The sequence below is a fragment of the Azolla caroliniana genome, unplaced genomic scaffold (assembly GCF_043228905.1).
Source record: "Azolla caroliniana isolate FFs.n. ecotype wild unplaced genomic scaffold, voAzoCaro1.0.p SCAF_1, whole genome shotgun sequence".
NCBI lineage: Eukaryota > Viridiplantae > Streptophyta > Polypodiopsida > Salviniales > Salviniaceae > Azolla > Azolla caroliniana.
Window position 1 is genome coordinate 9,833,640 of NW_028230436.1, and position 21,723 is coordinate 9,855,362.

The 21,723-nt window shown below is 38.5% G+C and overlaps 2 protein-coding genes across 4 annotated transcripts; one reads left to right on the forward strand and one right to left on the reverse strand.

Moving 5' to 3' along the window:
- Positions 1-6,764: 6,764 nt before the first annotated feature.
- LOC147868897 (sulfite exporter TauE/SafE family protein 4-like) lies at positions 6,765-11,802 on the forward strand. Of its 2 annotated transcripts, none has more exons than XM_087324476.1 (13): positions 6,765-6,854; positions 7,112-7,852; positions 8,045-8,204; positions 8,541-8,726; positions 8,934-9,001; positions 9,115-9,166; positions 9,306-9,352; positions 9,665-9,745; positions 9,866-9,916; positions 10,043-10,294; positions 10,762-10,855; positions 11,179-11,319; positions 11,410-11,802. In XM_087324476.1, the coding sequence occupies exons 2-13, from the start codon at positions 7,547-7,549 to the stop codon at positions 11,490-11,492; spliced, it is 1,521 nt and encodes a 506-aa protein (XP_087180602.1). In that variant the 5' UTR covers positions 6,765-6,854; positions 7,112-7,546; the 3' UTR covers positions 11,493-11,802. The 2 variants fall into 2 exon arrangements, with proteins under 2 accessions (XP_087180602.1, XP_087180610.1); XM_087324484.1 differs by having other exon boundaries at positions 6,766-6,854; positions 9,115-9,168; positions 9,311-9,352.
- Positions 11,803-13,972: 2,170 nt separating this feature from the next.
- On the reverse strand, positions 13,973-20,007 carry LOC147868898 (putative protein S-acyltransferase 16). 2 transcript variants are annotated; one of them, XM_087324730.1, is made up of 7 exons: positions 19,497-19,905; positions 17,007-17,099; positions 16,676-16,777; positions 16,421-16,531; positions 16,241-16,339; positions 15,679-15,774; positions 13,973-14,435 (listed from the first exon to the last, which is right to left on the reverse strand). In XM_087324730.1, the coding sequence occupies exons 1-7, from the start codon at positions 19,821-19,823 to the stop codon at positions 14,331-14,333; spliced, it is 933 nt and encodes a 310-aa protein (XP_087180856.1). In that variant the 5' UTR covers positions 19,824-19,905; the 3' UTR covers positions 13,973-14,330. The 2 variants fall into 2 exon arrangements, with proteins under 2 accessions (XP_087180856.1, XP_087180864.1); XM_087324738.1 differs by lacking the exon at positions 17,007-17,099 and having other exon boundaries at positions 19,497-20,007.
- Positions 20,008-21,723: the final 1,716 nt, after the last annotated feature.

Genomic DNA, 21,723 nt, shown 5'->3' on the forward strand with positions numbered 1-21,723 from the left:
TAGTGCGATCCAGGTCCCGATATGCCTCGATAAGGGCCGTGTTCAACTCGGGGACCTCCATGAGGAGAGCGGCCTGTTTTGCCTGCTTCTTCCTCCCGATTTTTTGTAAAGCCCTGTCCTCCTGGGGCTCAATTTCACCTATTAGCGCGCGTTGAATCATTTTTGTTTCGGCGTGCTCCTCCGCCATTCGGGCGGCTGTCGCGACTTGGGCTCTGGCGAGGAAGTCGACCAGCTCGAATGACGTACCGAGGCGTAGGAGCGCACTAAATTCGTAAGCCTCCGCAGGGAGGTCCTTATATCCGAGGACTTCATCCTCCGAGATCTGCGTTGTCTGCCCATGCTCGATCGTTCCCTGGTTCAGCAATGCCTCCTCAGGGGTGATGGCCAGGTTGCTCTGTCGGACAACTAAGGCTTGCTCCTGTTGTGGCTCTTTCTGTTCTTCTGAGGACTCGCTGTTGACTCGTCTTCTCTTGCTTGGCTGTGTTTGGGGTTCTGGGGCCGGTAGTGTCGTTTCCTCCGCCTGCTTCCTTTTCTGGGGTCGTGGTGGTGCAACCTGTTATGTGTTGGGGCGTGGGCTAGGTTCTGGGGATGTTACCGAGGCGCGCGACGTTGGCTGTCGAATGGTGACGTCATCGGTCGTGTTGTCTTCCGCGGCTACCTCCTCCTCCCATTCTTGGTAGGTCTCGGAAACTACCCTTTTTTGTTGGGGTTGGGCGGGTGGTGGTGCAGATGCGGTTTTTTGGTCGGTCGCAGGAGGTGAAGGCGATGTGGGCTCCTCCCATGCTTCGTGGCTGATGGCAACGAATTTCTCCCTCTGCCTTCGTGGTGGTGGTGGGGACGTGTGACTCCGCGTCTGGTCCGTCGGTGTATCGTGGGTATGGGTACGGCATGATGTCGTACTGTGGGTCTTCTGGTAGCACCGGAAAAGGGTTTAGTTCCGGTTGGTTGACCTCCGGAGGGCTCGACATGGTGGAGATGGAGACGGGGTTCGACTGTGTGGAAGCGTGAAGAAGAGTGATGAGGCGAGGGCGAGACACAGGAGGAACAGCAGGAAGGGGAAGTCTAGCAGAGGGGTTATGAGAGTGAAAGAGGGCTTGAGAGCAAGAATGTTTAGCGTGATGAGGGCGAGACGGGGTTTCTGAGGTTGAGAGCGATGGAGATGGGGAGCGATAATGATCTGTGCTGCGTTTTGGAAACGGTTTTAGTAACTTACTCCTAGGGTTTTGTGCCTGAAGCGAATCCTGAAGATTCTGAGTCGTGGGTGCCATAATAAGTGACTAGCACCACGTGTCCTGAAGGTGAGTGGTGTGCTTCTAGTGCCATGCATGTGCTTAAATAGGTACTAACTGAGCGGTGGCGAGGGGTGCTCCTAAAATTGTGGGTGCCTAGGTGGGTGGTGTAGGCACCTCGCAATGAAAAAGTTCAAGGACCTTCGTGCGCACGATTTGGAAAGTGGTGGCCTCTCCTATTTCGAGGCGAGAGTACCATCGTGCGGCCGGTCCATCGAGGGAGAGTGTGAACTCGGCAATCTCCGAGGCATTGATTTCGGCCGGCGTGAGGCGGTGCGTGGAGTGGTTAGCCTGCCACGTGGATATGAAGGCACGGACATGTGACTCTGCGTCTGGTTCGTCGGTGTATCGTGGGTATGGGTACGGCATGATGTCGTACTGTGGGTCTTCTGGTAGCACCGGAAAAGGGTTTAGTTCCGGTTGGTTGACCTCCGGAGGGCTCGACGGGGGTTCTGGTGGTGAATCAACTCATGATCGAGTGTCCGGTGGCGACGATTGCACTGGACAAGCCTCCGATTGATCGGGAAAGGATTGGTCAGTGACCGCCGAGTCGGAAGTTCCTTCGACTGGCTCAGGGCGTCGGGCGGGTGGCCGAGACCTCGTGGTGCGAGAGGGCGCCGTAACGGCGGCTGGTGGTTACCTTCAACGAAGTTCACTGTGCACTCACAGCTGTAACCAGGCGTGCCAAATTGTGTTACCCGTTCCTTTGGGTGAACACCTTCGATAGATCTGCGGCTATCGTTCTTCAAGGGCGTGGTACGTGAAGGCTCGTAACAGAGGCGTCGAGAGAGATACAGGGCTCAGAGCGAAAACACTAGCGAGGTCTTGATAGACGTGGGCGGCGTTGAACTCATAGGTAGGGATCAAAGCACAGACTCATAGAGCAAAATGGGCACAAATCAGATATATTACTATGACAGCAAAGATTACAGAACACGGCCTATGGCCGGTGACCTTACAAGTTTATCTAATTACGAAGTACTAAGCTAGTGCTTCCGCCTATATTTTTCTTCTCTCTCTCTCTGAGGTACTGGTCCTCGTTTAAATAACTTTTCCCCTAATACACTGTCGAGCCGTCGGTGGCCCGTGATACTCGGACTCGGCGTTTGCTAATTTCCTAATTTTACCTTTCTGTTCTCTGGACAACATCACACATTGTGGTGTAGTGACCAATGATTGAGATTTAATTTGAGGATTATTTTGAAGGCTTTCTATGTTAGCCATGCTGACTCACAACAATATCAAACTCAAATTATGTTTGCATCACAAGTTATTAATTATGCTTGCATCACAAGGTTCCTTGCTAATCACCCTTTTACTAGTGTAAAATTAGCAATCTTCCACAAGTTTGTCATAATTAACTAAGTGCTCATTATCTATCATTTTTGTTTTTATCGTAATGTGAATTACAATTGTAACCATTTTGTCTATGAATCGAAGGTTGTGAGGTCAAATCCTTAGTTTTGTACATCTTTGTTACACCACCACCTTGCGTTGACAACCTAATAACTTGCCAAAAACAAAATAGTGAGGGAGGCATCATGTATTTAGGTTGGTGGGGGCATGAAGAGCAATGATTGTGATTGATGGAGTTGTAAGTTGGGTAATAGAACAAAAAGGTTGCAGGCAAAGAGAAACATGGTAAAAAAGGGTTGATTATAAGGGTATCACAAAAATATTTGGGGTGATGAGAAGTACATTGTGAAAAAGGGGGTTCTAAGAGTAGTAAGAAAAACATTTTGGGATGATGATGAAAAGGAGATGTAAGAGTAGCAATAAAAAGATTGCAATAGCAAATCTGTTGAGGTAACCACATTTTGCATTCCAATAAATATTTTTTTCAATATCATTGTATATTTCATATATTCCACTTTCATCAATAGTGCCATTACATTTGGATTTCATTTTTAAATGTTGTTACGAAAAAGCTGATTTGAGTTATAAAGCTATTTTATTATTTGATTGTGCTCCAAACACAATCGAAAACCTATGTTGGAACTTGAAAAGCTTTAAAGGAAGTATAGTGGGGTTCTGAGATGGGACGGGAAACTACAATCAAGGCGATGAAAAGGAAAGAGGACAAAGTCACGCGAATCTATGATGATTTGGGTTGATGATTCCAACACTTCCTCACATAAAACAAGTCCCTCACAATGCAAATCTAGATCCATATTACAATTTATAATAGCAAGTCCATTAGTGATGATCATTACAAGATTGTTACCCTCATACAACCAGTAACGATACATAAACTAACCCATTCGTCAAGAACGTTAGAGAGGTGGTTTGAAGGAAATTTGAATATTGGTTCTCCGATTCTTGAAACACTTGATGTAGAGTTGGGTGCTTTGTTGTGCCAATAATGGCTCCCTTGTTTCTTCTTCTTCTTCTTCTTATTATTATTATTATACCATTGATTTATATTTTACCTTTTTCTTATTTATTTTATTTCCCCCTTTATTTTCTATCCTCCTTTCCTTTGGTTTAGGGTTTGAATGAGGGGTTTAGGATTTATTAAATGCCATCCATACTAAATCTTCAATTTGAGAGCACTCAATTTAGATTCTACTACTTGATCCATTTGCACAAGAATCATGGGTCGCACGTTCTTAAATCTAGTATAGGAGTATATGACTTTATGCTTTTGAGAGGAAATTATACACTGACAATGTTGTATATACGTTATTGCTTGCGAATATAAATCATGTCATCAACTCTAGTCACCACCCATCTTGTAAGGATTCCAATGCCTCTTAAGATTTGCAAATAAACATTAGAGGAATTCTTCTTAATATCTTCGTCACAAAGAAAAGTACAAAAACTTTGAAAGAAATTAGAAAACGAAATCCTAACAAATTTTGTAATTGATGCGGCCTTGAAAAGATCTATGGAATGTTGTTCCAATATTCCAAGAAAGCAATCACACGGCCTAGGACAAGGGAGGCCCATCCTCGACCATCAAAAGTTATAATGAGAGAAGAATAAAACATGTATATGCGAGAATTTGGAAAACATTAGAAATGCAAAATTTATCATGCAAAATTTGGGTTAGTCCTTTCAAAAATATTACAAAAATGGAGTTTATTCGCTCCCGTAAAGTTCATATATTTCCTAATGGGAGGAGAGAGCTTTTCAATACCATGTTAAAAGCCAAAGAGTCTAAAAGACTATTGGTGCTAGACATGTTATAAAGCTTCGCAACATGTAAACAACATTGACAAAATTCAATAAGCAAATGAAATCTTGCATGGTATTGTATGAGGAGCGAATGGAGGACATCTATGCTGAATTCTGTTTTGTATGAGGCTCACGTGGAGAATATGTGTTCGAGTAATGCTATACACATAGAATGATGTGGTGTTTTGGAGTTGTTTTTTTATGTTGTTTCATCTACACATTGTTTTCCTTTGACATGCAAGATGTCTTGTAAGATATGAGTTGTAAATGATTCCTTTGTACATTCTTAACTAATGGAAGTAGATGTTTTTGGAAAAAAAAAAAAAAGCAAATGAAATAAGCTTCAATATTATTTATTCCATCTACTTAACCTTATATATAGACGAGATTGAACTAAATTTTTGCGATAAGATGTTCCTTATTTTAATCTATCCAATAACATTTGGCAAGGGATTTGATGACAAATATCTATGCAAATGCAAAGGAAAAAATGGGAACTCATGAGTCTACTATGATCAATATTGGACAAATAACTCTACTTGTTTTAGGAAATTATTTGAATCCAGCGCTACAAAATACAAGGACAAATATGTACTCTTTAAAATCATCATAGCCTTTGACAAGTATGCAAACAAAACTAAATAGAATCCTACACAAAACATAATTGGGTGTCAATGTGTGCATGTTGATGTATTCATAAAACCAAGGGTAAAAAGTGTCACTTACTTGAGAATGCACTAATTTTCAAGGATATGTAACCTTCTCGTAATTCTTGTAACCAAAAGTTTAAAAGATTTGTCCATATTTCAATAACAAAAAGACTTTCAATAGCATTAGCCACAACATGCTAGACAGTGTGAAATTTAGAAATATTAGCCCAATTTACCATATTCAATGAGCTTTGATAGACCATAAATTCTATGCAACCCTTTATAATATTTAGCAACTCCATAACGCTCATTATTTCATAACCATACAACACATTTTCAGAGGTATGATGAGGATTTGGAAATGTTAACAAAAATGTGGTTCTTTATACGCAGCTTGATAGGGAGGAGGAAGAATGGTTGTAAGTCACACAAATTGCGTTAATACGTGAAGGGTGCAATTTTCAACGAAAAAAAACTATAAGTTTGTCAACATTGTGTCTAGAATCATCATTTCAACCATCGGGTTGTGGAAAGTGTACGGGCAAACTTTACTATGCCCGCTCTCAAAGAGATAGGTTGAATGCACTTTTGGTGGAAGGCAAATTCGGAGAGGGTAAAAGCAAACTTTACTATGTCTCATCTCAAAGTGCTAGGTGGAATGTCCTTTCAATGGAAGGTGGATTTCAAAACACCAAGTTTTCAAGAAGGATGGTTACGGGAAATCGTCACAAGAACATGGTACAAAAATATATGGATATTTTTGGGTAAAAAAACAAAAATATATGGATAACTTTTTTTCCAATCTCGAACTATTCCGAGAAAATGAGCACAAAACACGAGATATGAAGATTTTATATTGTGAAAAATGCATGAATCGTTTGTTAGACGAACTTTTAAGAAGCAAGTTGTTAAGTGTGCATGAACACAAACAAGATACATGAAGATTTTCTATGGTAAACTAGACCAACAACCTTACTATTTCATTAAGGGCACAAGCTTAACCTCGAGTCTATCATGTTTCAATTATTCATGAACACACCATCATATTTCTACCCTAAGATATTTATGTTGTCTTCATGGACGTCTAGTCCTATCTTTCCTCCTTTCTTTTACATCCTTCACGGTCTATTCAAAGAAATGAAATAAATGACAACCACAACTGTCGTCGTAGATATAATGTGTTTGCATATGGGACAACAACGAAAAGACACGTATCGTAATCAACTTTTTATATTATCTAATATTCTATACAATGTCCATCTTTAAGTGGGCATAGGACAAGTGTATGACTCATGTGTTATTTCATAACTAGTAGAGCCAAACAACAATCTTGGGCTCAAAGACGAAGGTTAGTGCAGTCATTGCAATTTGTCATTATCGGATGGGCGGAGGAGCCTCTAGTTAGTAGTAGTAGTACTGGGGTGGGGCACCATGTACGATGACATGTTTGCGACGAAGCATTCGGATCCGCAAGATCTAGCCGAGGCCCACTAGTATTAGCTGTAATTGCGAGACTAGACCGATGTCCATGTGTCAATGTGAAGGAAAGCAAGGGGCCATGGCAGTGGAAGACTCCACTCTGAACTCTAGAGGCCTTTATAGAAGAGGTTTTCTTTTTTGGGGCATATATAATGAGCAAAGAAGTTTAAGTAAAACTATAAGATAATACATACAGGTGATTCTATCTCTTCAGCGTGGTGCAGAGCTTAAATGATATATATTGTGGATGGATATTTATGTATGTATATGCAAATTTGTTCTAGGGTCTTCAACATGAGAACAGAATAGTACTTTGTTCCCATAATTTATAAACTACTACTCTCTAGAAAGATAGGAGCTCGTATTTTTGAAGAATCCAAGCACTGTAAAATTCTGCTATGACATACATGTGTATTTCTGAAGTAGCTAATTCATTCCTTAACTATGATTTGATCTAAAACATTGTATTGTTCTCTCTCTATATATAATTTAATGTGAGACATTGTTTTTACTCAGGTACATGAGATAAGTTTTTAATTTTTCTGGAATTAAGGTTCACATCTCGTGAACCTTGGAGTTATATAGTTACTCGATCGACCGACAACACTCTTGTGAACTTTGGATTAATATTCAAGCAAGGTTCACACCTCGTGAACCTTGGAAGTTATATTACTCGATCTGCTGACACTCTCAGATCATTATACACACACATATATATATGTACATATATGCAAATGCATTTGTTTTTCTTCTTCGATTCGTGATCTGGTGATTCGCAGGCATCGAACAATTTCATCCTAAGAAATCCTTATGATATTAGTATGAACAAGAAGCTGATAACTAGATTGTATCTGTGGTATAAGCAGAGTTGATATCACAAATAAAGCTTGCCAAATATTTATATAAGATACATAGTTTCTAATTTACATTCACTGTACTTCTACAAACAAAATGAAGGCAAATATGAGTGAACCAGTGGCAATGTTTCACTTTATAATAATCATGGTGATTATGATGGTTTCTCATGTTAGTGGTGATGCAATATCACACCTTGCAAAGGAGAATAACATTTCGCCAATACCGTGGGCAAGGGGTAATAGCACTGTGAATGGAGTGTTGGATATTAGAAGAGGGTCTAGAATGAGTGTACTTAAGGATTTTTATCGGAGACTCCTCCCCCGCCAATATATACATCATCACATCCGTGACAATGTGATCGCCATCCCCGAAAGCATATCGTCTGAACAAATATGGCCAGTAAGTTCAACATCTAATCCAAAACTCCTTGTTGATTTAACCTATCTTTGTATACATTTAAGTATATTGTAACTCCTACTTATCATACTATTAATTTGTGAGATCGTGTAAATGTATCATCACATGACAATGTTAAAATTGAGGATGATATATTCGGATTTGTTTTCATTCCATTCATGCATTCATTTGTAGGCGTTGGAGCTGAACTGGCGTGTTGCTATGGGAACGGTAGTTGCCTTTGTTGGTGGGTCCTTGGGGTGTGCAGGCGGTATTGGAGGTGGTGGGATTTTCGTTCCCATGTTAGTTCTCATCATAGGATTCGATCAAAAGTCGGCAACAGCCCTTTCAAAGTGTTAGTAGTTTCATATATCCATCATAATATCATACAACTCATATATTATGTACAATGTACTCAAATTTTAAGATCTATATTAGCCTTGTTGGTAATTTGTTTCGTGACATTGAGCACGGGACCATGTCTTAGGATGCACTTTGTCTCACTACACAGAGTAGGCTAATTCATGTTTCAACCATAAGCGCATCATGATTCGCGTCATTGTACTTGGTATAATTTTGGTTGTGTATATAATCATAATGTTTGGGCTTAATAGAGCATGGTATGATCAATGGATCAAAGGTTATCATAAATAAGTTTGTGATGATGCTCTTTGTGTCATTGCATGCATAGGCATGATTATGGGAGCCTCGCTCGCATCGGTATGGTACAACTTCCGGCTCAAGTCCCCGATCCTCGACTATGATCTTGCCTTGGTTTTCCAACCCATGCTGATGCTCGGTATTAGCATCGGCGTTATTTTCAATGTGATTTTCCCCAATTGGATCGTCACAATCTTGCTCCTCGTGCTTTTCGTAGGTACTTGTTTCTACAAGACTGTCTCATTGTTTTAAATGTACTCTCATATGGGTCGAAGAATTTCTATCGACTACAGGGCTAGTGTTGGCCTCGGTAAATTCGTTATGTCGAGAAAAAACCATTTAACATTGTTACTAGTAGTCTAAGATCAAGAGAAAAGGCGAATTTTAACTGTGCTTTGCATTTATGGTGATGATCTGCACAAAGGAACCTCAATAAAGAGTTTTGTGAAGGCTATATCTCTCTACAATAGGGAGACAATTGAGAACCAAATGGTAATCAGAAGTTTGTCTCCATATAGTAGTTACAATAAAGTATCTCCAATTTTACTCTACAGTATACTTTAATATATACGAAAGTGATGATGTTAAATACATTAATCTTGCAGTTTAAGCATTGTAATGAAGGAAGTCCATGGCCATCTGGCTCTGTCGAAGCAGGTAAATTGCAACTATCTAAATATATACCTGCATTGTTTCATTGGTAAATATATTAAATTTGTTATAAGTACATGTAACTAACAAATCAACTGTATTATATATACTGAACCTCTTTGAACATGGCTGATAATAACAACAGGTGGAGGAGAGTATGCGGAATTAGAACCTCATCATTTTGATGAATCGGTAATTGTTACCCTGTCGGATTCCTTAAAATTACAGTTTAAGATTATGCAAGTACACCACGATGGCACAACAGTATATAGGCCCTAAGAATCTTGTTGAGTAAATTTAGCAGTGATGAGAATCAGATTACAACTTGTATCGACGGTATTTGGCATACTAATGGAGGCATTGACTTATTAGTGGTGACCAAACCAATATTGCGTTAATAAGATCTATGTTTGCTATGATTGATCTTGTATATAATAAGCTTATAAGTTATATAAGATGGCATTTTACTGATGGCTCAACTATTGTCATGACATGTTTCTACAGAATTCGATGAGAAGGAACTGGAAAAGTTTGTTAGTGTTAGGTTATGTGTGGGTTTCGTTTCTCGTATTACAAATAGTGAAGGTGTGTTTATGCAACTGATCGCAGTAGCAACATTTCCTTGTCATGAAAAGCTTATATACCAAACAGTTGGCAATTTGAATAAAAAACATAACTGATTAATGTCTAATGATGTTTCAACAGAATTATACGCGGACATGTAGCACCATCTACTGGATCCTCAACATACTACAAGTTGGTCATATAATCTACTATATTTGATCTTTCATAACCACTAAGTCATCATCATCATCATCATCATCAATAATTTTCAGATATATAACTAACTAGTTGTGGATGCCCACAACTCACTTTAACCAGGTCCCAATTGCGGCTTCAGTTTTCTTGGGTAAAGCATTCCACTTGCATATCAAGAACACTGCGAGAGTGGCAGAAGCTTCGAAATTAGATGAAACGCTTGAACCGACAAACGGCAATATAAAATGGAGCATGACCATGTTGTGTATGTGTGCTCTGATCGGGCTTCTAGCCGGAACGGTGGGGGGTATGCTTGGTCTCGGAGGTGGATTCATTCTTGCGCCCGTATATCTTGAGATGGGAGTCCCACCTGAGGTACAACAAACTCTCAAACACACATTGAGCACACATGCATACAAGATATTGTTTATAGATATCTCAAGTAGTTGTATGTAGTTCACTAGGCAGAACATCAAATTAACAACAAACTTGCACCCATATATACACAAAGTTATCTTGTGGGCATTTTGTGAGCATATAATTCCATCTATAAAAACATATGATTTGAATACACATCAAATTAAAAACAAACTTGCACCCATACATACATAAAGTTATCTTGTGGGCATTTTGTGTGCATATAATTCCATCTATAAAAACATATGATTTGAATACTGTACCCTAACTTGTTGCTTGCATACCGCAATACCCCGGCACTTTCGAGAACTTGCCACATAACCAATGCATACCTACAGTAGATTTGTTCCAACTTATTTTGGTGGCCATGTATGTATAACTCTACTTATAAAGTCATCTATGTATGTTTGGAAACTTGATTATAGATTGGAAGTGCGACTGCAAGCTTTGTCATGCTCTTCTCTTCATCAATGTCCGTTATTCAATACCAGTTACTCCATAGGTTCCCTTTTCCATTTGGTATGCTCCTAATCAATGAGTCATTAATATTAGGAGGTTGTTTTATAAGCAAAGTCTACCAAAACGCCCCTCATCTTTCGAGAAATTCCAAAATATATCCCCATTCCTGGTTATTCTCAAACAATCCCCAAGTAATGAGCTTCTCTCTTTCATAGGAGAGGTATTTTTGGAAGCTCAAAACTATAAACCCCCAAAAGTTTTGTAATTTTTGATTAACTAGGCTGTCTAATCTCAATGACCGATCATATATGATATGTACACACACTCTAATCCACACTACTTGGCTTTGATTTTGACAAACTAGCAAAAATATGTGTTTGCAGCACTCTATCTCTTTGCAGTAAACATGATCGCTGGGTTTTGGGCCCAGATAGTACTTAGACGGATTATCATTTTTTTCCGACGCGCTTCAATGATCATCTTTGTTGTTTCATTCGTCATCTTCGTCAGTGCGATTTGCCTAGGTGAAAAGTGAATTGCAAGGCTTGTCTACTTGTTTTTTAAATGCACTCTATTTCCTAATGTTTCTTTTGGATGCAATTGCATGAATACAGGTGGGTATGGAATTCTCGACAGTTTGGACAAACTACAAGCTGGTGACTACATGGGGTTCGTGAACTTATGCACATCTTCTTGAATGCACATATCACATATATATCAATTGGTTGAATGATTTCCATCATTGAGCATATATAACTTAATAATGTTTTTTTTATGTCAACTATAACTTCAATGTTATATTATTAAGTATCTCCTGTTGAGATATTTGACATGTAATAAATTTGAGATGCATTTTTGGGCAATGGGTTCATCCATTCTTGATATTTGAGCAATCACAATACTTGATGCTGCTTTTATGCAGTTATGGCTATGTAATGTCACTATTCAAAGCATTATGTATTCTGCGTTCCTAATTGTTTTCTATACATGTTCACTATTGCAACCAACTTATAGTTTAAAAAACACTTAAGGATAAACATAATTACAGAATCGAAGACTACATTATCGATATACCTAAAGGTACTGAATGGTACCAGTGTCCTCCCAACAAGCAAGCTATAACAATCACTCTACACCCCATTCTATTATCGAGTGATTACCACTCTCTTGTGATGTTGAATTTTTCTATTGATCGGATAGTTGACGTGTGCCACCCTCAGTTTTAGTTTTGCATATTAATTTAACCTATCGGTGCCTATTTTGCTCTTTGTATCATGTACATACAAGTTTACAACCTAGGAAATCAAATAAGTTATTGCACTTGAACATTAGCTTAATTTATACCACCCAAGATGTTCCTAATCTTATCCTCTGTTGTTGTCGAAGAGGGTGACCCATTACTTTGAGTAACATTCAACCTCCCAACACCTCAACTTTCACATCTTCCCTACAACCTCTCGTGTGTGACCTACACATACCACAAAAAACTATATACAAATGTAAGTGGGATTTTATCACACATTATACGTGGATAATCAAATCATCAGAAGTTTGAAAGCAATGGAATTATATTGCATTATACAAAGCCTCAATTACCAATCCATCAACAATCAAACACTTACAATTGCACCACTCAAGAAAATTATAATATTTGTTACATGACTATTAGCTTCTCAAGATCTATCATTGGGCCACTTGTCATGCTAAAACTAGCCATACGGCTCGCTTAAATGTCAATTTTTCTTATTATTTATAGAATGGCCTTATGGTTGTTTCATACCCCTCATATGACCAACATTAGCATCATGAAAAGGAAACACTTCTCCATTTGTTCTACACTATCAAAGGGAAACACTTCTCCATGTGTTCTACTCTATCAAAAGGAAACAGTCCTCCATGCATCATGAAATCAGCTCCACAAAATTATCAAGATCTACTAATAAACTCCTACAAATTGTGTCCTAGTACCTACTCTTGGCCAACAATCTAGCATGCATGATGAAAATCCTCAAACTACCAACGTGTCAAAGCTACATCCCTTTTGTTGCAAAGAATGAGGTGCATGTTCCCAAGTCCACTCAACCATATGGTAAGTTGCCAAAAGGCAAACAAAATTGTTGTTTCTACTTGAGTTAGCAACTAACACACCAACCAACCCAAATGTTAGTACTATGGCAAATTTTACTCATGCATATTTTCATAAATCTAAAGAGATATACACACTTTGATGCAATGAATGACCTTAACCTTGAATTGGAATCCCCTAGCATAATTCAATTGAATGTATTAGGTTAGTGCAACACAATTAACATAAAATAGCAAATTACGAAGTACTACCCCTATAATCGTAACTTGATCAATGACACCAATTCCTCCAACTCATACGTCTACCACTCATTGAGCATATATTGTTCCACTTTGTAGGCATGCAAAGTCATGAAGCCAACAACGCATTTAGTTACATGTTCAAAACTAGGCATATGCTTCCGGCATTGAACTTGAACAATGAATGTCAATTCAATCAAATCTAAATCAATAATAGGTTAACCAAAGGCAAAAGCATAAATGTTTGTTCACTATTTATGTGTGTATATATAAAGTATCATTTAAAGAATAAATCTTCAAACGCATTCAAAAAAAATCCTGAAACAATTGCAGCCCCAGGATGAAATGCTCCATCTGTTCAACTCTATTGAAATAAGTTTCCAATATTTGTAATTATATTCTCATTAAGTTTTTTCTCAATTCATATTTTATGCACAAGACTTTTGCCTAACAGTAAACAACTATGTTACTAGCAATTTAAAACTAATGAAGGCACATTGACCACAAGCAATCGAAATCTCTCAAAGTGTATCATTATTTATTACATTGTATCATTAGTAGTAAGTGAAGATCTCATATTAACTTTCAATTGCTAGCATTCCAAATAATTTCTTCTGTTTCAAGGCATTTCATCCTTGTGATCTTGACAGATAGGCTTGAACAGTCTTCCACAGCAACAGGAAAAATATCAAACTCTAGAAAGAGAGCTCAAGGCCCAGACATTTATCACAATGTAAATGATGCTGAAAGGCATTTCCACATGAGAATTTAATCATCTGGGAGTAAGTCTATGGGCCGAAAAATATTAAATTTTACTGTAATCCCCAACATGCTCATGAACTTATTTGGATATCATGTAAAGTTGTCGTCCAATTATATCAACTGTCTGGTACCAAATAGAGGTTACTTTCAGATGCAGCTTGTAATTCCAAGCCATCTAAATACATGTGATGAGATATTCCAGAACATTAAAAACATCAAAAATAGGCTTTCGAAAGAATCAAGAATAGAAGATGATTCAATCCCCATAGCAAATTTTTCTTTGACCTATATGTTACGATGCTTGTTAAATATTAGTTTCTTGCTCATATATAGAATCGGCTGGTATTTACCAACATTTTATCTCCATCTACCACCCACTTTGAGCTGGGATTCTAAAAGTGATGTTGTCTACAAGGCTTTCACGTACACAAATATTGGAGATTCAATGTTATTCAGTAGCACTGCCATCATGTAAACTGGGAAACTCCAAACCTGAACCTATATGACCAATAAAGGTTGGGCAAAGCCAACTAACTGGATTGGGACCCAGAATCTGCAAAATTGAAGTGTAAATTTTAGGGCAAATCAGATACAATTGATTAAATCATGCTTTTTCTTTTCTTCCAGCAGACTTCAGATTATGCTCGCTTCTAGAATCTTTTCCTTATGAATTGCAGAGATGCCTCGCTTAGATTAAGATTTGTTGATAAAGACCAAGTAATTTGCTTAAAATTTGGGGAAATTTCATTTATGAGGTATATGACTTTATATCACAAAAGGGTGTTAAAAGCACATACAGTAGTAGTGCATATGTAGGACGAACAATGAAAAAAGATTGATCCTTGTGTAGTGTGGGCCACAGATTCAAGAGATATAATTCCTCAAGTAGAATTCTCAAACTCACACAGAAAATTAGAGGTCTTGAAGCATAAATACTAAGCATATGTTAATGTTTAAAGTTTAGACGTTATAGCTAGGCCTCGAACACCACCCACACCCATGTAAAGAAACATAACACGCTACAATTCTCTTCAACCTGCAAAAACATTCCACTTTTTCATCGTTCAACATTTCAGTTACCCCATTGCTATCATCTCTCCTACCCACTCCTAGCTCCTCTCCAGGCTACGCCTATGTAGTACAGAAACCATAACATGGTCATAAAAAGGAAGTATTTATAGCTCTCATTCTCTCAGTAACATTGGTCAGAGACCTTCTGCAGATTGCCCAACCTATTTCCTGGCATTGCACTTGCTACCCAGAGGAGGCTCACACATGGTACTGGTTGCATCTAAGCCTTTTGCGTTGTGGTGCATATTGAACAGATGTTGGACAAGTAACCATCACCGTGGTTCAATGAGAGAATGGTTGCAGGCCCCATTTGATTAGTAGGATGCTCGGTGTGCATCCTCTTTCCAGGTGAACCCCCAATTCCCAGTCACTCTTTCTCCCGAGATTTTTTTCTCAGTTTACCCAGAGCTTCCAACCTGTATTGGTCAGCATTCCTTCTCATTGGGGGATCCCTCACCAACTCCTTCATGGTAAATAGTTTTGAGCACCTACTTCAAACCTGAATTCGGTCCATCCATTCTAAAGTGCCCCTATGAGAACGCCCTTCAAGAAGACATATTCATTTTATTCTAGCTAAAACAAGATAAATATAATTGAATCATGTTTAAGAGGAATCTTGATCAACTAAGAATCAAGTTTTTCGTGGCCAATTCAAAATGAAAGTAGAAAGTCAAAGAGCCTGCAACAAAAATGATTAATAATCCAAGGGGACGACACTTTATTACCATTACAAGATTTGAAAAATATCCAATATTATAAGGATGTCGATAGATCTGCCCTGCTTTTTCTGCAAGCCAACGAGCTCTTACACCCTCATGATACTGTATTGCACAAAAACAATTAAAACAAATTTAAACTTTGATCAATCACTGCTTACATTGTGAAACTGACAAACCATTATGTCCTGCAACTCGTAAGCACAAATATTCATATACAAGTTGCAACATAACTTAAGAGTGAATTTCATTGTTAGATTCTAATAAGTTCTATCCAGGGACGTTCTGTATACATGAAATATCCCTGAAATCACAAACCAAATTCCTGAAATATTCAGGGAATACAGATGTGTGAGAGTAGAACTCCAGGGACGTTCTGCATACATGAAATATCCCTGAAATCATAAACCAAATTCCTAAAATATTCAGGGTATACAGATGTGTGAGTACACTAGAACCACAACAAAGGCAAACTGGAAGACAAAAAACCACACATGAAACATCTTAAGACATAAAAATCATCCAATTGGCAGAAAAAATATAAAGACAGAGAAGAGATGCAGCTTTCTACCTCAATTGTTGTCTTGTTATTCAAGAGTAAGTATACATGCCATCCTAGAAGAACAATAAGAACCATTGTAAGAGGAGCAAGAATAGCTGCACAGACTACCTGTTAAAACAAAAATAAATCAATCAATTCACCTGGAAGATATTCTACAAGTCCAAACATCAATCAGATCATCTGCATTACTTTAAGAAGAGCTGATGTTGAAACAAAAGAGCTAACAGGCTGCTGAGTTGAATTTCTTCTATTTTCATCATTATCCCCTAGAAAGTCGAACGTATAATTTGCAATAAGTATCTGTGGTCACAAGAAAAACCTTGTGACTTGTATAGTTTAACCAGAAAACAAGAAAATAGTTCTCTTAAAGTCTAAACCATAGTTCTGGTTGTGTATGGATTAATAGGTTTAAACAAACATACGGAATAAATGAACACAACTTACCAGGGCATAACTACATGCCAAAACAACATAAAAGACAAAAAGAAAGAAGGCCTTGTAGTTATTGTGACCAACACAATTATTAATCCATGTGCAATGATGATCCTGAAAACATAGTCAGAAAATGACTCATAAGAATTAAAATCTCTGTTAAATCTGTATACGTAGACATTGTATGCAATTCAGAAAATGGGTCTTCGCCATATGTCAAGAAGCAGTATCTATACGGTAGCTGCTGGACATTACATCAAACGAGATTCAATGCAAAAAAGTAAATTATGTTTTCCAGTATACAATTCCATATGGTTGAATTAAGTAATGCTTATAATAATACCATCCTCAGCACACATCGCTTGCATACACGACAATGATGAGCCCGAGCAGGCTTGTAAAGGTCACATTTTTGGCAATACCGTTGATCACCGCTCTGAAATAAGTTAGGATAAACAATTATTTGCTGAAACAGAATATCCCGAAATTTCTTTACAGAAAATTACATTTCCTCAAAATCACAGATCACATTCAATTGCTTTGAAACATCCTAGGGAAGAAGTGAAATTTCAGAAACTGATTAAAATGAAGGCACAAATGTTATTGAAAAGCAACAAACTGACTTCATTCCACACTTCTTTAGTAGAATCTTTATTTAATTCATGCAAAATCTCATTAGGAAATGATAACTCCAAGAATACCCTAGAAAGATTAGTAAGGCTCTAGCTTGTATTTTCTATATGGCATAGCTATCAAGTCACAGCTATCAAACTCTTTACCATAGTAAATTATGGAAAGGTGCATCTATCTCATATAAATAATAAATACACATAAGATCAGAAGTAAAAAAATCTCTCAAACTATGCTTTGAGGCTCAATGCAACAGAGCAGATCATCTCTCTAATCTCTCTTCTGTGTTTTAGCTATAGTCAGCCAGTGGGTTCCATGCAGCCAGGAAGCTATAGGAGGGGATGGTCCAAGCATACTGAGTGGGAGGCAAGCCAGATGATAAGCTGGCTTTGGGCATGAACTCTCCACTTCCCATTTGTATATTTACATTACCAACTTCAGCAAGCGCAGTCGATAAACAGATTTTATTGTTGATTTATGGAATTCGGCAAAGCATTTGACAGTCTCCCATACCAGTCATATTTAGTATCTCTTTGATCCCTTTGGAGATGATATGGGTCATTACTTCTACATGATCATGTGATTGCTAAGATCAGATGCCCCAGAGGAGTTTCAGATGTGCTGAGGAGCACAACGGGAATGAAGAGGGAGCTGCCCACCATTCCCCACTTTATTTGGATATATATTGATTAGATTGAGAGTCTCATGATAAAGGCAGTGGTTGGTACACATTGGTCAGGACATTGATCTCATGCTACTATATCCTGATGACATAGTGCTAACCTCTATACTCTGATTCACATATGGAACTCCAGCATTATGTCATCGCCTTGAGGAGTTTTACAATAATAAAGTGCTCTCAGTTAAACTTTGGTGAGACCAAATTCAAGAACCTTTATACACTGGACTCAGCCAGAAAGGGAACACATACCACATATGCAGGTAACAATGTGGAGGTAGTCACATCATATCTATAACTAGGAGTGATCTTTGCAACCCCTGGTGGGTGTTTCTCAATGAGAGACAACTCCCATCTCCCAGCAAACTTATAGGTTTGGCCTCATAGAGAAGGATGAGATTAATACACTTTCTTAGTTATAACTAAGCTCGATATTTATAATAAATGACAAATGCACCTCTATTTTTGTCTCCATTTTATCCAAACACGGTAAAAATACTACTGTAAAATGTATAGCTGAAGATATAGAAGAGCTGAGATGTAGAATTTGCACATTCGAGAAGATTGCTATTTCTCAATACATCAGCTAGTAATATTTAATAGATCTAGAGAGCCAGGTACCCAAACATACTCCTAATGAGAGGGAAATGATACTTTAACTTATGGTGGGTTCGCAAGCCATGGAAATTAAATAGTTAAAAGAGGAGTTACTCACAAAGAAGAAAATAACATTGCAAACCCAAGATAATCAGATGCTCGAAACTAAAGACCAAAATGGAAAATTTTAAGCCAAGAAAGAATCACTAATCTAGCCTTGCGGCAAAAGAAGCAATCGTGACAAAATGGAGAGACATTCTTGTTAAGAAGACACCAAAAGAAAACATCAGAATTTCTTTGAACATCACTTTGCTATACGTGATGTTATGGTATATGGAGCATATCGAGTCGGTTAGAAGAGGTCAGAAGAAGAATCATGGCGAGCCATTTGTTTGACAATCTTAAATGATACGAAAAGAGTTATCGTTCTGGATAGTAGCACAGTGTACCTAACATATACACTACAGGACTCCAAGGGCTACAGATAAGAATAGAAAAAAGCAAGTTTTGTCCTCTATCTTAGGCCGAATGGTTCTGCTAAGGTGAGACAACAAATATATCATTTTTTATATCTTTACATTGCAATGTTCATCCAACCTTACGTATTATTCCTAGAAATCATCATATTGGAGCTTGAAATTATCACCATTTAAAGTTTCATATGCAACGTTAGGGTTATGACCCTTTTGAACACCCATATGAATGTCTTTTTCATTATTGAAAAAACTGAGAATGGAACTCGATTTGGTGTTTGAGACCTGGAAATGTCTATAACAAGATCATAGCAATATCAATCAATAAATAAAAGCTTGGTGATAAATCAATTGTATGAACAATTGACAACCAAAACTGCACATAGGGAAATTTAAGAATGTATTTGTGTGTGAATATGCATGCATGCATGTATTCATGTAGCTATGATCATACCTTGCGCATAACTTGGTGAAGATTTGGGGTATTTTGATGCTGATTTACTTCGATGTCGGGCACATATGAACGGGGAACAGTGCCGGGATCTTGAAAAATGGAGAGGGCATAAGAGAGCATGGCCATGAAGGTAAGACAAGTAAATAGAAGACCATGGAATAAGGTGCTCCCCCTCCTCCTCCTGCTCCACGAATCATCCCGGATGACAAGGAACACCACCGTGTAGTACACAAAGCATGTCAACGCTGTGACGCCCAACACAGGTAATGAGGCACAGCACTTGCGCGGGATCAATAGCAAGCCTCCTTTCCTTGTACTTGTCCCCATAGCAGCGGATTTGCCGCTGTCTTCCTCTTTAATTCTTTAAATTAATCTCTGAGAGAAAAAGAAAATGAGAATTGTGAAGGCCAAAAACCGATGGAGGAGAGATGATCTCTGTTCAGGAGAAAATATAGAGCGCTAATTATTCGTGTGGCGTAAGAAACCGATCTGATCATCATCATCTTCATTCAGGAGAGGGCCAAGCAGCAGGAGGAGATGGAGCAGCAGCATCCATTTGACTGACACACAACAGAGTGTGGGATTATTAGTAAATGGAAAACTCTTTAAGCTCTGATAATCCTATACTCTTAGGGCTCTGATTAGTAAATGGAAAACTCTTTAAGCTCTCATAATCCTATACTCTTAGGGCTCAATCCATTTGATTGACACACAACAGAGTGGGATTAGTAAATGGAAAACTCTTTAAGCTCTGATAATCCTATACTCTTATGTGTTAATTAAACACTTAAAAGTCTCATTGGAATGGCATGTGACGACAAGGGCCTGGGCCTGGGCATGTGGGCAAGGCTAGAACGTAGTTGAGTGCGCAGGAATTGGGACTCTTAAAAGGCTTAGTTGTGATCGTGGATTCATGAGGGATTTACGGGTGTCGCAAGTGAGCCATTCGAGCCTCGTTGAGTTTGAGCGAAAAAAGTTGGTGGTACTTGTTGGAGGTGAGGATTTTATAAAAGGTTGACTAACTGATTGAAACAACGATAGTGTTGTTCACTTCGGTCCCGTGTTGTGGAAAGACAAACCATGCCCAAATCATGTGTAGGTGCGCCTGGTGGGCATGGGGGGGGGGGAAACAATTCGGTCTTTGTCTTTGTCCTCCCTAAAACACATAATGGCTTGAGACGGAGCAGTTCAAGCAAGGTGGCATTTTAGTTATGAATGTGATATGGGATTTCCTTACGTAGTCACATTTGTGTTGGGGCATGACATTGCAGTGGAAGAGAGAGGCCATTTAGTAAAAAAACAAAACAAACAAACGTCTTCTTGAATTGTTGGATAAAGTATTCATTCAAAGGATAAATTGTGATCGTTGGCAAGGTTGTAGAAGAAGATGGGTGTGGCAGCATCGCATTGGGAAATTTTTTTCGAACAAAGAGTGTTAGTGGTGGTTGAATGTCAAGAATAAAACATCATGCAAGATTTGTGATAAAAGGGGTGGCAAGCATTATGATCGAGGGGTGTGGAGGAGTTAGTGTTATTTAGTTGTAATAGTGTTATTGGTGGTAATGAGGTTAGCGTGAGTGTCAGGAGGTGAAGTGGACATTGTTGGGGGGGGTTCGGCATCATTGTTATCGTTGACATCACCTACATTTTGCCGTCATCTTCAATGTTTGGAGGCTCCTTGTGCTCTTTGCATTGTCTTGAATATATCTCATGTTGTTCCGTTATTGGACAAGCTTCCTCGAATTTTTGCGCTTACGTGCCCTCCTTGCCTCACATACTCCAATCACATGATTCTCTTTGATTTGTTAGAAGTTAGAGCTTTCCTAAATCTATGCGGCATAACATCAAAGCTTAAGGAACGTTGTGATAGTGATGGTAACATCCACAACACATCTAGAGAAGAGTCATTCAACTAGTCCTACATTTAAATTTGCATTCACAAAGTGGGTTTGTGTTGAAAGACCCTGAGATGGTCAATGCGAACATACGAATGACAAGTCGTGTGAACCCAAAGTTTTATCGTGAAATGGTGGGGTTGGAGTTCATAACATACACACACTCTTATTCGTGGAAGGGGACAATCAGAGCCTAACCTCAACCAAAAGGAGGCCGAGGTGATTCGAGGTCATCGAAAGTTTAACTTGCAAGTAACAATCGGGAATGGTTCGGTTCGGTTTGAGAGTGTCAAAACCGAACCGTTTAAAATTTGAAACCTGAACTGAACCAC